Source organism: Acipenser ruthenus, chromosome 29 (genome assembly GCF_902713425.1).
Source record: "Acipenser ruthenus chromosome 29, fAciRut3.2 maternal haplotype, whole genome shotgun sequence".
Lineage (NCBI taxonomy): Eukaryota > Metazoa > Chordata > Actinopteri > Acipenseriformes > Acipenseridae > Acipenser > Acipenser ruthenus.
Window position 1 is genome coordinate 17,130,146 of NC_081217.1, and position 16,488 is coordinate 17,146,633.

The following is a 16,488-nucleotide window of genomic DNA, read 5'->3' on the forward strand; positions in this document are numbered from 1 at the left end:
GGAATGGATGGCTGTGTGTGGGGTGGGACGGGGTTTAAGAAAACACAAAAGTTGAACCAGAACAGTAATTTATTTTATTTTTTGCACATATAGAGGTAACAGTCAAGTATCTTTCCGTCTGATTAGCAATTTCTCCCAGCCTAATAATGTTTAAAAAGCAATAATAAAAAATAAAAAAACGTTCAATCTAAGAGATGGTATATTTCCAAACCCAGGTCAGCAGGACAGATTGTAGTTCCAATACCAGATAAGAAAATCTTGACATTGCATAGCTGGGAAGCACACTTCTGCTTCTCAGACATTGAAAAAGATGCCTGTAGAATTCTTTAGTTTCACTTGATGGAGTTCATAAGGGAGAAGGCATTAAGAATAGCGATAAATACTTCATAGAAATACCACAGAATTCATACCACCCTGAACGGACCTAGGACAGCAACCATACAGTTTTTCACAGAATTTCAGGGAGTTTCTTAAAAGGAAAGTGCAGTATCCCTAGAGAGTGAAGCCCCCCTCAATTGCAGGCATGCTTTCCACTTCACATTATTAAAACCACACACTCCTCCTAAAGTTAAGTGTCTTCACAGAGTCTCTTTAACATAAAGCACCTCGGCTCCTGTCGTCGGGGGAACCCCTAACAGCACATTGGTTCAATCTGGACTGTTAGCAGCAGCCGGTTAATACTGGAGCTGGGGGCACATCTGCTCTGTTCTCCAAGAACTAACAGTGATGTCAGCTCTGGTCCCCCCCCACCAACCACCAACCACCAACCCCCAACCTCCTGGGGTAGCCATGGCTTATAGCCAGTGCTTACAGAATCAAACTACCTGTGACTCTGTTCACATGTAGTCCCTTACTTGGCTGATCTGAAAACACTCACTTCTTTCCAAAAAAATATCTGATAATGATGATCCCTTTATGAAGACACACAAAAGCAGCATTTTCTCCTGCATCACTAAACCAGAGAGTAGCCATCACCTTGTTCCAATAGAAAACCAAGTATTAATGACACTTGCATCAGCACAATCGAACCCTCTTTCTATCTATCTATATATCCATCGATCCAACTGTGTCTTTTCCACTGTATTTGCATTTTGAGTTCAGGAACAGGTAAATAAGACCTATGCAAATGATAGGCCGTGTTTCATTTGCATAAAGAAGTAAAGCTGTGCCATGCCTGAGTGCAGAACTATTTCTCTGGGAACCCGCCTGGTCCTGTTTCGATATCGCCTGGTCCAATATTGCACGATACCCAGGGTTACCCAATGGGTTCTGTTAAAGGAAGTACCAACAGCAATACATCTCTAAAGGCAATTACTAGGTATTGATACCAACGTTCTTGCACATTGATTGCAAGTCATTTTTACAGATAGTTTTTACATACAGTACAATGTTTCTGGGTGCATAGCATAGCAGGTCTGAAGATCAATATTCAAACAGGTTTGAGGGTTCTCAAATAATGTGGTTGGAAGCAAGCAGTCTAAAATGCCTGTTGTAAAATGACCTGATGCTCTTTTAGGTCCCCGAGTTATAAAGCACTGTTCTCTTCTGCACCCATTATATCTGAACAGTCAAAACAACAGAGTTACAATATCCATGAACAGCGGAAACAGAATGGGGCACTGCAAGTCAATGCCATTGGTGTTCATCACACTGCACAGGAGGTGTACTGTTAGCTCCCAACAATGAGGTATCTGGCAGGATGAAAGAAGAACCTGTACTTTAATAGCCATTCGAATCCAGCACTGAAGCCAGGTAGTACATGGGAGTTTGCAACAAGCACCATTCCCAATACTGCCATGCAGACTGCAGGGGTTTGAGGTAAGTACGTTGAACCGGTAAATCAGACAGACTATCTACAGGTAAAGGAAAAGTCACACCCTGCTGTGCTTTCAGGGCTGTTACAGGAACGGAGGAATGGAAACGGAGTGAGTCCGAACAGGGCAGGTACAATGCTTTCTATTACTAATACAACAGAACTGAAAACATGCATAACTGTGTCTGTGCGTGCAGCGACCCCTACATAGGAATGATTACAGTTTGAGGGCCCAAGAAGAGAGGCAGGACAGCAGAGAAACTTACGACTAACAGCAAGGGAGTGCCAAAGCAAATCAACGTCTCACTACGTCGTTATTGTGCAAGAAAAAACAGATATGAAATTCAAAAACGAGTCCAAGACCATGTAAATGGATAGCCCTAGTAGCATTAATGACATCAGCAAGGGCGTTTCTGGCATTCTTCTAAACGTTTTTCAGCTGGATGGTCAGAAGACTGCTGTGATGTTCCTGAGGTATCCTAAGCACTCGATCTCACCTCTCAATCCGAGGGCCTGACTGAGCACAGCTCCACCTCATTGGTCAGGCAGAGAACTTCCAAATAGGGCTGATCGAAAAAAGGGAGTTAGCCGCTGAGAACATCCTCCATGCTTGCATCTCAAAAAGGTCTAAACAGAATGGGGGCGGGGGAATCTAAAATTATTTAAAAGCTGTGCACAAAACTGCGACTTATTTCCCTGAACATGATTTTTCAGTTCATTTAAATATTTATATATATATTTTTTTACATTATCCTCCAGGTAGTGTTATTTGTCCATTCTCTCCTCCCACCCAAGTGGTACAGTCCATGCAAACTTTCTCTCTCCCCCCACGCCTCCTTGAAGTGGTACTGCTCCTGGTGTTGTTGCTGGCTCTCTGGCTTGTGATGATCAGCGTGTGGCTGGAGTCCCATCAGGAGTTGAAGAAGCGCCTCACTATGAACAGGCTCACCAGCCCCACGGCCACCAGCACCAACATGTAGTTCAGATAGACATTGTCTAGGTCCAGCGCAGCCACCTGCAGCAGAGGAGGAACGAGAGAATCTTACTGTACATTCACATGGTGTCGGGCACATTACTGAAAAAAAGTAACAGATTACTTGTTTCTTTAAAGAGAAGAGCAAGCTTTAGTTTGGGAAAAAAAATGACAATGCATATAAAACATTGTGTTAGAGAAATTATTTCACATACAGTAATACACAGGTATTTTGTAGACACATACTATATATCTATGCATCAATTATACTGCAGTATTTTTGTAGAAAAGGTAACGAGACAAGCTTGTTTATTTTTTGCGAAAAGTAACTGTAATATTAGATAAATAGATTAATAATCAATAAAAAGACAAGTGGCGTTCTTCATCTGAGAAGTGTTTCCCAGTGTAGCGGTTACACTGTACAGAAGCCCAGCTGTGACGCACTGTATCCTAGAGGTATAGCGGGTCTGCTTGTGCCCGCTCACTCACCCAGCCGCCCTGCTGAGCGATCCACTGCGCGATGCGGTTACGCAGGACGAAGTCGGCGATGAAGCGGGCGATGCGGCTCAGGAACCCTCGCATGCCCTGCTGGAAGACATGCAGCGCCATCCTGTACCCGAAGCTGAGCAGAGCAATCACCCGGCCCCAGTTAATCCCAGAGTCGAACAGGCTGGGAAAAGAGCGCACACACACACACATAGTGAGAGAGGGTATGGCTTCGGGAAAACAAATAGCAAAGGATGGAAATAAGCCTCCCACTGCATAGCAGTGTGATGCATCAATGGTTTTGCTAGGTGTTTAATAATAAGACACACCTGATCTTGTTGCCTATACACACTGGGGCTAATCAAGCTCTTAGTAAAACCTGGAATGTTTCAATGCACAATACCAAGATAGGGTTTAAAGAGACTTAAGTTGACATGCGAGTGCAATTTAGCACAGAGATTGAAGTCAGAAACAACAGGAGAAATCTATTAGGTCACCCCCACCCCAGCACCCCATCCGCCTCCACCCCTGCCATTTTCAAGTTAAAAGAAAGTCTATTAAACTTGCAGCGATTATTTACCTGCAAGAGTATCCCTGCTAGAGCAGTGAAGGGTTAGCAGAGAACAAAGACAAGAGACACAAACCAGGCAGGCAGAGGGAGAGAACAGAGGCAAACATTAGATACACACACCAGACCAAGTGATTATTTTACATATTACTCAGGGATAGATTAGATTAGCTTTCACTCGCTATTCACATACTTTTCAAGGAGGCTTACTCTTAAAAAAGTATTACCACTTTCAGGTTTTTTTATTTGAGGGACTTGAACCAGACAGACCTGGAGAAATGTTCGGATTGGTTAGTGCTGTCTGACAGGAGTCAGTTAGTCAGCGGGAGAGTCTGTGTGCCGTGACCCGTTGGGTTTCCACAGGGAGCTGTGCTCCAGGTGAACCTGCTCCTGGTTTGTTTTTACCTGTTGGCTATTTTGCAGAAGTAGTCGTAGGCGTTCTCTGGGGTGAGCGCCAGTTGAGAAAGCATGTTGGTAAAGTTGAGGTCGTAGCGGCTGTTGATGTCATCGCCAATAAGAGCCAGCTGCTGCCCAACCCGTGACGTGGTGCTGGAGAGAGAGGGGGAGGAGGAGGAGAGAGGGAGAGAGGGAGGGAGAGGCCATTAGAACAGGAACATTCATCATTTGGTTAGCTCACAGGGAATCTAGCGAAGGATTATGACACTTCCACTGACTGGATCAGGGGTTTATGGTGAAAAAAGATCACCCCAACCACTCATGTTGAATAACTTCATGTAACAAATTGCAAACCAGCAGTGGTTCTGAACACACCCTTAAAAACAGCAAGTTTGTTCCCAATCGGACGAGCAACTCTAAAGTGTACAGTCTCCTCCACTATGCCTGCTCGTCATCCAGTGACATGGGTATGTGAATCACAACTCACTGCAACATTGAGAAAGGCCTGGCGCAGTACCTGCCACTGTTGGGGCGCAGATCCATGATCTCGGGGTCCCTGGGCAGGTCATTGCCCTCCTGCTCTCTCTCCTGGTGGTATCGGTAGAAGACGTAGCTGTTGAAAACCCCCTCCGTCTCCTCCACCACGTGCTCTTCTGCGGAGACACAGAGGGTTAGACAGAGCCAGCGCAGGAGGGAATACAAGAAACCAAACCAGGAATGTCTGGAGTATCCGGGGGGGGGCACACGATTTCCACTATCTCAAGAAAACCATATGCTTGCATAATGCATTCACTCATGGAGGGGCCACATTACTGTAGGGAGCTAAAATGACACACTGTACTGCACCAGGATTAAAGTGTTCAGCTGCATTCTGAACAAGCTGCAAACAGGATATGGCAATTTGATCTAAGAAACAGTGACAGATTTAATCTGCATCACTAACGTGAGCCAATCCGGAGCCAATCAGTCTAGTGGGAACATTCAAATAAGAATCATCCCCAATATTAATTTTTGTTTTGAAAATAGTTAAGAAATTCTTCACACTTCGTGGGCGAGGCATTATAAGGAAGTGCAGCAGATGATGGGTTTACTAATCTATCAATAGCTGTAAAAAGCCACTTGAGTTATTTTTATTATCAATAAGATTCTAGAAATAGAAATGCCTGGCTGTCCTCCGCGTTTCATTGTACTTTAATAGATACCGTTTCTAAATATCATAGTGAATGTTAATTTAGCAGCCCTCCACCTACACTCTAATTTGCAACAGTCCCTTTTCATGTTGTATAGGGCACTGCTAACCCAGGGTGCACTTTGCATAGAAGAGACCATTCGAGATTTAACAAAATCAGTTCTATCTGTCAACTAACTCATCAGTGCAGAGTGGGTAGCCACGAGCGCTCTCACTACATCAGAAAAACAAAAGACAATGCAGTCTTGAAAAGAATGCACTGAAACAGCTATGGGGAGCAGGCTCTCCACTGAAATCAGGCGCAGTGAAGCAGGTGAGGGTCATTATTGCTGATCGGGCTCATTTGCTATTCAATGTGAAACAAGTGAAGAAGCTGCTGCTTGGGTTTGTGAGGAGTGCTGCTTTTCTTACAGGAGAAGCAGCCTTTCTTTAGTGGTTTCAGTTTGAATGGTAAATCAGACCCAGCAGCACCCACTTGTGGAGAGCTTATCCAAACAATCGGTTTGTGAAGCTCTAATAAATACAGAATTTCATCTTTTTTTATATAATCAAATGAAATGCCAAGAACCACCACCGGAGGTCTCTATAATACAAGGAATGGTATCATTTTGAGGCATTTAAATCTGTGAGTCTGCATTTACTCCAAATCGACTTTCCCAGTATTAGAAAGCAGGCTTTCAGAATCAGGTTCAGTCAGTATACGGATAATTAAGAATACATGAAATATTGTAAACCATTGATAACGTATTAATAGAAGCAGCCCTTCTCAAATCATTCAAAGTGAATAGCAGCCCTTTTAGAATCGTCATCATTGTTTAAGCGCACAATTCAAATGCTAACTATGAATAAGCGCAAAATCAAACAATACGTTCACTGAAATACCATCAAAATCTTTCAAGGTGAGCAAGCAAGCTTGAAAAAAACTAGCCTTGAATCTGTCTCCAACGAAGACTTGAAATGAGATCACCGTAAAAAACATGGAATGACATCATTAGAATAGGGGGTTCTACAGGAAGCTGTGTGGGGGTTCCACTGTTGTCATCCCCCTGGTTACCACATAGCAACATTATCAGCCACTCCCTTAAAGTGCTCTGATTGGACAGAAGCAGCAGCCAGCCACCTTTCCCAGCCATGAGACAGTGATGTCCGGCTCCATATCCTACAGCAGCTTCCTCAGTTATTGTAAACAGAAACTGCACTGTTAAAAACAGAAATGTGAATACAGCAACTCCACACACACACAAATACAATCTGCAACCAGTTCTGTCTGTCACCAAACAACAAATAATCACCACTAGTGTCTTAACCCACGAAGTACCAAATTAATCTGAACACAAGCTGTATTTATGTCATTTGATACATTTTAAATCAAGATATATATTTTTAATCCTTTGTTTTGGCTACAAACTTCTGCGTCCTAATCAGACATGCCCGTAATCAGAGCAGTGAAATTTCACATCGGCTATGAAGCTCAACACATAGAAACTGCAGCTTCATCATCACTGTGGGGAGGAAAACACCAAGAAATGTATCAGTTAGCGTTCAGTTTCATATTTTATATGAGGCGTCATTAAAGCATTTGAAGGGCTGTAATTGTAGAATTAACAGTTGCATTCAGACTTAACCTTTGAGGTTCACAAACTTAAAATAAGTTATCATAATATATTTAAAGAGAAAATGAACAGGTAGACAGATGCCAGTTAAAAATGCTGTGAGTGACAGCCAGGCAGCCTGTGTTCATGTGATTGAAATCAGCATTGAACAGATTCACTGAACCTGGGACCTGAAGAGCCCTCAGGTGGTGAATCACACAAATGAGGTCATGATGCCCAGTAAACAGGTGTCACACTTCCAGACAGCTTTGTTAAACAAAGCATCTCAGTAAACACTCATCGAAACCATGATGATGACTCATACACAGATATTGAAACAGCAATAATACCAGCACTCTTCCAGCTCTGCTGTGGGAGCTTAACAGCATGCGAGAGACAGAATGGAACCACAAATAATGCTATCAGGGATACCAACTGCATAGCAGTTTCAGCCATTCCAGGTTTTACTCTGAGCTCGATTAGACACAGTGTCTCTGTAACAAGATCAGGTGTGTGTCTTATTAAACTCATAGTGAAACCAATATTTCAGAAATGTAATGTAATGAGGTTTTGGGTTTTTTTTTTTCCTGTTACCGTTAGGTACTTTTTGTGGTCAAATCATACAAAACGTGAACGAAAATAATTCAATCAAAACACAGGCTTGTTGTGGTTTTTGTGGGCAATGCAGGCAGTGTGCGTGTGAAGGGCAGAGAGGGCACTCCTCCGAGGTGGGTGTTAAAGAGACACCTCCACACTTCAGTGTTTCACAAAGCAGCTACCAGAGATCACTGCGAGAGTAATGAACAAGAAAGCAGCCATAATCACTGGCCATTTGCCATTGTTATTTAGAATAGAGTGCTAATGTGTGTAATTGTAATTCCTGGAACTGTAATTGAACCAAGAAGCACTGCAATTGTATTCCCAATTTCAGCATGCAATTCTGCTGTAATTCTAACAGAGCCCAGGTCTGTTGTGTAACCATGCTGATCCCCAGAGTGACGGTCAGAGCACAGGAGATAAATACGGGTTAGGGCGAGGGTTTGGGTTTTGTAGTTTGTTTTTTTTTGTCCTCATGAGTCATACAGAGTAATTATTCTCTATCAACAACATAAGCAATAAGTACAGAGCACAGTACAGAGCGGGCTTGAAACAAACCACAAGATCATTACTGTGAGGACTGATTCACTGTGAGCCAACAAAATCATCGTCAGGCTTGACTTAGTGGCGGTCAGAGAAGGCTTTTCGATGGGATGGGGTTGGAATCTAACCTTGCAGCTTTACATCATGATTTCTGGGATATTCAGAGGCATGTGCAGCACCAATAACAGCATCGAAGATATCCTCAATAAAACAAATTAAAAAAGTAGCTGTCTGATACGAAACTGAATTGAAAAATGCACATCCAGTAACTCTCAACGGAAAAGTGACACACGCAGTACAAACACAGCCATTCCAGCAGATTCCAGTATTGGATCTAAAAGCAAAAACAATGACTTTATTCAGCCAACTGCTCCAGAAGCTATCACATATTGAGCACTGTTACCCAGACACTGCAGGGCTGCTTGAGGTAGCCAGCCTTTCTCCAGCTCCCCAGGGCTGTGAATTGGGTTATGGGTTACTCTATAGGGATGGAAATAAGACTCCCATTGCCTAGCAGTTTGATCCATTTCTGGTTTTGTACGAGTTTAAAGACACACCCACGAGCTATTTACCTCTACGCTGTGGCTAATCAAGCTCATAGTAAAAACCTGGAGTGGGTAAACTGCTCCGCAATAGAAGTCTTACTGCCATCCCCATTCTACCCCAAATGAAAGCCCTGTTAGTGGAAGAACAGTGAGGAGGTACACATGTCACTGCACCGAATTATTTCCTAAACTTTATAAACAGAGGCGGGCTTACCTGTCACCGGGGGGTGTGGTGGTTTACTTTCTTTGTTCTGACTGGGCTTGAAGGGGTCCTCACCACCCCCTGTAGCCATGGCTCTACCAATCAGAAACAAAATAACTGTCCTGCAATGAGAGAGAGAGAGAGAGAGAGAGAGAGAGAGAGAGAGAGAGAAACATGTTCACGTGTCATTTAGAGATTACTTTTCCATGTCTAAACTAAAATTATTTCCGCCGTACAGTTGTGTCCACGATCACAAAAATACAAAGTGCCAATAAAAGACAGATAGATAAATAAAGTCAACCTCTTCACAAGGTAGGTAAAATATTACTCTCCTAACGAGGAGTTCACTAATAGCCTAGAAATTAAATAATGTGCTGATGAACTGTGTTGGCGTCGGTGCCCAGACCAGGTCAGACAGGCTTAGTTGTATCGAGGTATCAAACCTCGTCTGCGAATACGTTGAGTCGGATATGTTACATCAAAGCTGTAGTACATCAAAACACAAAAACGGTTAGCCTAGATTTTATAATCAGATCACTGAATCACCTTGACTTCATAGAACTGTCAACAACAAAACACCAGACAAATCATTTCATTTGAATTCACCGGAACTCGTTATTCAGTCAGCACTTTTCTACAATTAAAAATGTTAGTGTATATCAATGTAAAGAGAGACACAAACAGAACGTAGGTTGTTATGTAAAACACAACAGACTTGAAGCATTGCTATCGCTAAGTGTTACCGCTGCTATAATACCCAACGCTTACATCTGTGTGTTAAGACACCACACCAAACTAACTAACTGTACTCCACTACACAAGAAGTGTCCCAAACCGAGTTCAGTCTCTGATTACCCCCGCTCGTCCGAAACCAAAACCGACCTTATAGAGTCCGGCAAAACCCGCTGCTTCGTCAACCTCACGATTTTCTTTATAATCCTTCCAAGACTTAAAGGACTAAAGTCAGCTGTTCTTACAGTCGGGGGTTTTATTTTTCCTGTTTTGTTTTGTTTTCACTCCGAGTTTCGCTACGCACCTCTTTCGACTACTTCTGAAACCCGAATGCTGTCTAATTACTTCCTGGTAGTCTTGCACAGATGCGATACACCAACGACCCCGTGACAGTTGAAGATAGGTCGCCGATCCGGTACTTGAGCTGGGGTTCTGTGCGTACCGCCATCTACAGGATCAATGTTCAGTTTCTATAATAAATTGAACGTACGTTTTTACTAATACATATACAAACGTTAACACTGTGTTGAAATGAGGATGTGCAAATTTAGGATTCCGGCAATTTGTTTACAGCTCTGGGTGCATTTTGATGCAATGTTTCGTTTTACGCCTGAGGTTTATCGGTTTAAAAAAATAAAAACCGAATTTTCTAAATGGATCTTTGGGTTTTTTTTCGGTTAAAGCCAAAAGCTTCAAGTCCATTATATATATATATATATATATATATATATATATATATATATATATATATATATATATATATATATATACGACTGTATCTGGACTTTGCTTTAAGATAAGCTGATTGGACTGGACATAAAGACTGCTTTTGTTACCCAGTTTAGCTCTTATGCAAAACCGGATTTTATAAGAGGCAAGTCCTACTGCTCCTGGGGTTAGTTTCATGAATAGGGTGAGTTGAAGCTACTATATATAGCTACTATTTAAACCATAGTTAATAGCACAAGATCCAGGAGAGAATGGGCTGGCTGCTGCATTCATTGTATGCTGTGTGTAAACATGGAACACGTTATCTGGGGTTACTGTCTAATAATATATTTTGGGGGGGATTGGGGAACTTGTTTCAGGGGTGCTGTGATTCCTCGTGACCGGCAGAGACCCCAACACCTTCTCCACTGGGAACTACGGCTTCCTGGATCAGCAGAGGGCCCTGCCCTGGGTACAGAACTACATCGCTTCTTTCTGGGGAGACCCACAGAAGGTAGCTGCCTCTCCACTCTGTAGGATTGTCTTGTTTTTCTCCCCAGGTGACTCTGTGGTCCTGCACCTGACTGTGGAGAGCAGCCGGGACCTATTCCAATCCTGCAGAGCCCGCCCTTCTCTCTACCCCTCACGGTGAGCGCTGCCCAAGCCCCTGCACCCTTCCCTGCCTGACCGCTCACCCCTCAGCTGCTCTCTGCAACCAAATGCAGGCTGGCCAACTATGTGAACAAAATCTAATGCAAAATCTAATATACAATATATGGAGTCATATATTCAATATGGCTATCAGTGTGTAATCCCTGTTCGGTTTGGTTTTGTTTGCAGGGAGAAGGCTATGATCCTGGGAGAGCGCTTTGCCAGGGTAGCTGGGTGCGCTATGAAAGACTTGCATTGCCTCAAGTCCCTCTCTGCAGAGCAAATCCTCTGTGCACAGAAAACAGCAGGCACTGTACTCCCGATCTCCACATAGTGACCGTGTTCTACATGAAGGGACAAACACCCACATGCACTAGTAACCGGACAAGGTTACCGTGTGTGGAAATGTCTTGCAGTTTTAGTGTGTGTGTGGTCCCACAATTACAGCCCACATGAAGATTGTACATACTGGTATTCACTATTTCACTGCCATCTGCTGAAGTACAACACAGACTGCAACATGCCGGACACGTGACGACGATTCCATTGCATTGTCGAATTACTTCAGGTTTTATCGATAGGATCTGAATGAAATAAAGATGTATTAATATCGGCACTATCGGTTTTAATTAAGGCATTGGTTAGCCCCTTTCCCGTGTCCAAGTTTACTATGGTGAATATTTCCTATGGACAAATCGCATGCAAACTGCCGGCTCCATAGTAAGGCAAGACGGTCACTGGGCAGTCACAGGGGTGCAGCATGTGCCAGGTCACTGCCACGGCTCAGCCAATCCTAGGGAAGCAGCACCCATCTGCTTTCCCAGCCGTTCCCAGCAGTGTGGTCTGTGTACTCCTCCCACAGGGTTTCCATGAACTTCACAGTGAGCTCCAACAGGTCCGAAGAATTCCGTGGGGAATTCTGTGCATTCTAGAACATGATTAATGCATACTGAGCTGCCTGCTCCTGGTCCGACTCTCTGTCTCTCCAGCGCAGTACTTTGTTCAGTTTAAATGGACCTGTTTTGTTAAATCTCTCACACTAAATAAATACAAACTTCTATATAAAAAGTCATATGGATTTATGATTCTTCTGTTAGTTACCAGTGAGTGTTGTGAATTTAGTTTTGTTACCCCAAAATGACACTCAAGAATATTGTTTTAAAGAAATTTACTTGTATTCTCACAGAGGATCAATAAATTTCATTGCCATCTCTAATACGGTTCTTTCGTTTCTGAACATGAATGCTCCATTTCTTTTACACCAGAATGAAAACAGCTACAGTATAAAACACATATCATAGAAATTGAAAAAGAAAAAAACACACTAATATTTTACACTTACTCCATCCTCCCTTTCAAATAAACAAACAACAACAACAAAACTCATTTGTAACATTAAGGCGATACGATTTCTACTTTGATTTTGGTTGACAGATACTTCTTGGTGCAGTTGTTGAGTTTCTGACCCATCATTCTTCTCACGATTGTGTCGGTCATATCCGGAAACAAGCGTTTGGTGACATCTAGGGAACAAGAAAAACACAACGTCCATGAGAACCACGCACAACAAATGCATAGAGCCCTGAAACATGAAAAGGATACCAGTGATTCAGCATCAACAACATGGCTAGGTAACCCTCCCCATTCCATGTCTACTTCCATTTCCAGCTGTGTCCTCCGGCCCTGCTTTCTGTGCTCTGTAAAGTATTGGTTCACTTTGTCAACTCCTTTTAAAAGCTTTTCTTATTACAACTACAGGTGTTGGAGGAAAAATGTAACACATTACAGGTCAGGTGTAGAACCAGGATGGAATGCACTAGACACAGAAACTGTGCCAAGGGGGTTATATAGTTCTGAAGAGATACAGAGGTGGGGTGTGGAAGCATGCAGTCCCAGGCACCTGCTATCTGCCCACTATACCAACTAAACAGGGAGATGCAGCTTTTATATATCACACGAGGGCCAGCCCGTTTTCACAGCGTGCTGGATACCATTGGTTTACGAAATATATTTACATGTATTTTTAGAAGTACATTCTAAAGAGGCCAATAGATACAGCAGGGATGATATTCTCAGAAGCCATGCAGACAGTCACCTATGATCTCCTGCACCTCAGCCCGGTTCATGGCAGGCTTGGTCTCTCTGAACTTGGAGGAGGACGATCTGGCTCCAGTCACGCTGTGCGTAGCCATGAACTCCATCGTGTAGCGCGCCTGCATCAGGTCGTTCACAAACTTCTGAGGTGTGGCCTTGTTGAAGCGGTCGATCTGCCATTTCTCGATTTTGAACTGGAAAATAATACATAAATGAATCAAATCGATCAATGCCAAAGCATCACGACATGCACAGTGAATCGTTGAGAGGTTGTGAACTGACCCATTTCTTCTGCGGGGGCTCGGCTCCCTCACGCACGGGGCTCTCTGGACTGCTGAAGAGAGAGCTGCTGGAGATCCTGCTGCCAGCGGGGGACAGGCTTGACAAGAGGCTGCTGGTGGAGGAGCTGGGGCTGGGCGAGGGGGGGGCGGCAGCGGGGGCTCCGGAATCGGCTGAGTGCTGGGACCCCGGAGGGGGGGGCACTTTGAGCAGCTCCTCTGCTTTATCCACCAGCTTCGTGAACTTCTTCACTGCCTTCGGCAACACTGAAATAAGACGAGCAAACAACAAAGACAGCATCAGGGACGGAATCAGGGTTCTGAAAGTGCATCCGCCTGCCTGCTATTATGTCTGATTCACAGCACACTTTGCACTGATCCCGGGCTCGTTCTCTCTCCCCTCTACTCTACTCTACTCTGCTGTGCTGCTGAAGCGTGTCGAGGTGCACCTCGGAGCATGGTGAGGGACTGCCGGAGCCTGCGTGTCTCCCTGGTGGAGCGAGCCAGCTTCGCACGCAGGATTTTGATCTCAGCGATCAGGTCCTCCTTGGATTTGTGGTGCAGCAGGTCCTCGTCCTCGCCCTCGCCCTCGCTCTCACCATCGGGGGGGCTGTTCTGCTCCTTCTGAAATGAGAATGACATCATCTACCTCTCCAGGCTCATCCGGGACACTCTGGGAATGTGAGAAGAACTCCCAGCAACACTTTGGAAAATGTTTGACTGGAAGACTTTGGTAAAGACCTGTACGTGTTTGACGACTTGTAAGAGAATCTTAAACTTAGTAAATATTACACTGAATGCTGTAACCTAATAAACCTAGTAAATCTTACATTATATCTGTATCAAAACTACTGGATAGGATGAGCAAGACAGACATAGAAGCATCAGGGCATTGCTTCGAGGGACTGTTTGCACCACCATGCTTGCCTCCGATCTACTGGCTGCAACGGCTGTTTGTTTTTTTTCATCTCCAATATCACGTGTTATTGTAATATTGTTATGCAAACTAGGGGTGCAACGATGAATCGAGATGCTTTCTTTACATGATATATCGTAATAGTGGTATGTATTATTTGTATTGCGATACAGACCAAAAGCACAACATAGCTCACAACACAGTAGGTCAGGCTGGGCTGGGCTGGGCTGGGCAGGGTGAACTGTACCTGCTCCTTCTCCAGAGACAGCTTCAGCTGGGTCAAGATATTCACAGAGGAGGGGGCTGGCATGGCAATATCAGGTTTTGGTTTCTTTAACACTTGCTCCTGAAGAACAAAGCAAAACAAAACATTTACTGAAAAGCACAACTGTTGTATGAATAATAAATCAAGCACAGCACACACAGAGTTTTTTGGACTATTGCAGTTTTTTTTCCAGAGTTTTCTGGGGGCAGAATTATGTAATTTAACATTTAAAAATTTTAACATACCAAAAAATTAGTGTAAAGTGTATTTTAAACGTAGCTCAATATGTTCTGTAGACAGGAGCTAAACAACTTGGAATTCAATCTAGCACTCAGGGAATCATTTCAAAAACACAATGGCATTGCTCTCCCTTTAAATGCACGGGTCAGTTTGTAGTGCAGAAATGCATTAACCGGTTATTTTATTCAACACGCGGGTTCAGTTTAAAACAGCGACACCAAGTCTGTCTGCGACGTGTTCGTGGTGTATCTATTGTTGTTTTACTACAACATTCGGTGATCCAGATACACTACCCTATAATAAATATGTTGATAGGCGGTGATTTTCCAAACCCGGTACACACAGAAGGCTTGTTGTTTAACTTCACACTGCAGTACATTCAGAAATACTGTAGTCGGCACTGCAGTAAATACTGTACGCTCCATCATCCCTGTAAAAATACTGCAATGGCGCTTCGTTGCAGTGATTTACTGCAGGGGAAGACGTGCGTTTAAAACATACATGCATATTTAAATCTATGTTTACTGATTCAGTTCTGTCTCCAATAGTTAGTTTGTTTTTAACAGAAATGAAGCCGCACTAGTTCCTCAGACCTGCTCGTGTTCGCTCTCCGTGTCCGAGTATGTCATTTCAAAAGGCGTCCTCGCTTCACTCTCAGGAGCGGGGAGGGTGATGGCATTTCCCTGGCAGTCGTTGTTGTTTTTTGTAACTTCTTGTTGGGCACGCGTTTCCTCGTCCCTCATCTGTATTGAGAGAATAAAGTGACAATACCCTGCATCTTAGAGGGTCTAAACAATTACAATGTAAAATACACACCACAAGCAATTCCACGTACACGTTTACACAGACACCGTTTAAAAACCAGAGCATTTAATATGAATACTTTGAAATCAAACTGAAAGGGCATTATTTAGCGGTATAGTGCACCCATGCCCGAAGTGGTGCTGTAGGATATTTACTTGTGTATTTTTTTTGACAAATGCGGTAACATCCACATTATATTATTAAAGTCTTATAAATAAGTTTTCTATGCTAAATGTTGGAGGTGATTGCTGGGACTCGACTCAAGTTTACTGTGCTGTAAAATGTTGTTGTTGTGTGTTTTCCCTTTGCTTGGGCACCGCGTAGTGTTCCAAACATCCCACAATAAAAACACCGCTCCATTCGAACAAACATTTCTTGCAAGCAGTTTCACGATGTTTTTAAGAAACCCTGCCCTTCTGAAAGGTTTATCTAAACTGTTTGATATAAACCCATGGTATAAAAACGTACCGTATGCAATAAAAACCTCTCTCTTCTTTGTTTTGGAAGGCAGATCGCGGCGCTCTCTTGAGCTGTACGGCTTACTACTGTAATGGTCACATGACCTCCTACTCGTTTCTTAAAGGCGCAGTGTCTATTTTATTTGATATGTATATTCCTGGTTTTACTATGAGTTTAATGAGACACACACGTGCTTGTAATCTACACACTGTGGCAAATCAAGCTTTTTTAGTAAAACTTAGAAAAGACAACTAGAATAAAGCTCTCATTGAATTTCCTTCTGCATTTTTTTGCAAACATGAAAATCCGATTTTAATACGTTTAAAGAATATAAAAGTTGCCCACTTACATTTTGTTTACAACATATTATATTTGTATTTAGTTATACGATGAATTACACACTTACAATAACAGCATGCATCTTTTACAACCAGCTG

General features: G+C 43.2%; 2 protein-coding genes across 3 annotated transcripts; both read right to left on the reverse strand.

The window, feature by feature from the left end:
* Positions 1–51: 51 nt before the first annotated feature.
* Positions 52–10,108, reverse strand: LOC131702057 (bcl-2 homologous antagonist/killer-like). Of its 2 annotated transcripts, none has more exons than XM_059003668.1 (6): positions 9,941–10,108; positions 8,917–9,026; positions 4,754–4,889; positions 4,246–4,389; positions 3,276–3,456; positions 52–2,828 (listed from the first exon to the last, which is right to left on the reverse strand). In XM_059003668.1, the coding sequence occupies exons 2-6, from the start codon at positions 8,993–8,995 to the stop codon at positions 2,724–2,726; spliced, it is 645 nt and encodes a 214-aa protein (XP_058859651.1). In that variant the 5' UTR covers positions 8,996–9,026; positions 9,941–10,108; the 3' UTR covers positions 52–2,723. The 2 variants fall into 2 exon arrangements, with proteins under 2 accessions (XP_058859651.1, XP_058859650.1); XM_059003667.1 differs by having other exon boundaries at positions 9,787–10,107.
* Positions 10,109–12,148: 2,040 nt separating this feature from the next.
* LOC131702056 (BEN domain-containing protein 6-like) lies at positions 12,149–16,163 on the reverse strand. The gene is made up of 7 exons (XM_059003666.1): positions 16,061–16,163; positions 15,382–15,531; positions 14,531–14,629; positions 13,817–13,991; positions 13,372–13,634; positions 13,091–13,283; positions 12,149–12,518 (listed from the first exon to the last, which is right to left on the reverse strand). The coding sequence occupies exons 2-7, from the start codon at positions 15,529–15,531 to the stop codon at positions 12,391–12,393; spliced, it is 1,008 nt and encodes a 335-aa protein (XP_058859649.1). The 5' UTR covers positions 16,061–16,163; the 3' UTR covers positions 12,149–12,390.
* Between the last annotated feature and the right edge of the window lie 325 nt (positions 16,164–16,488).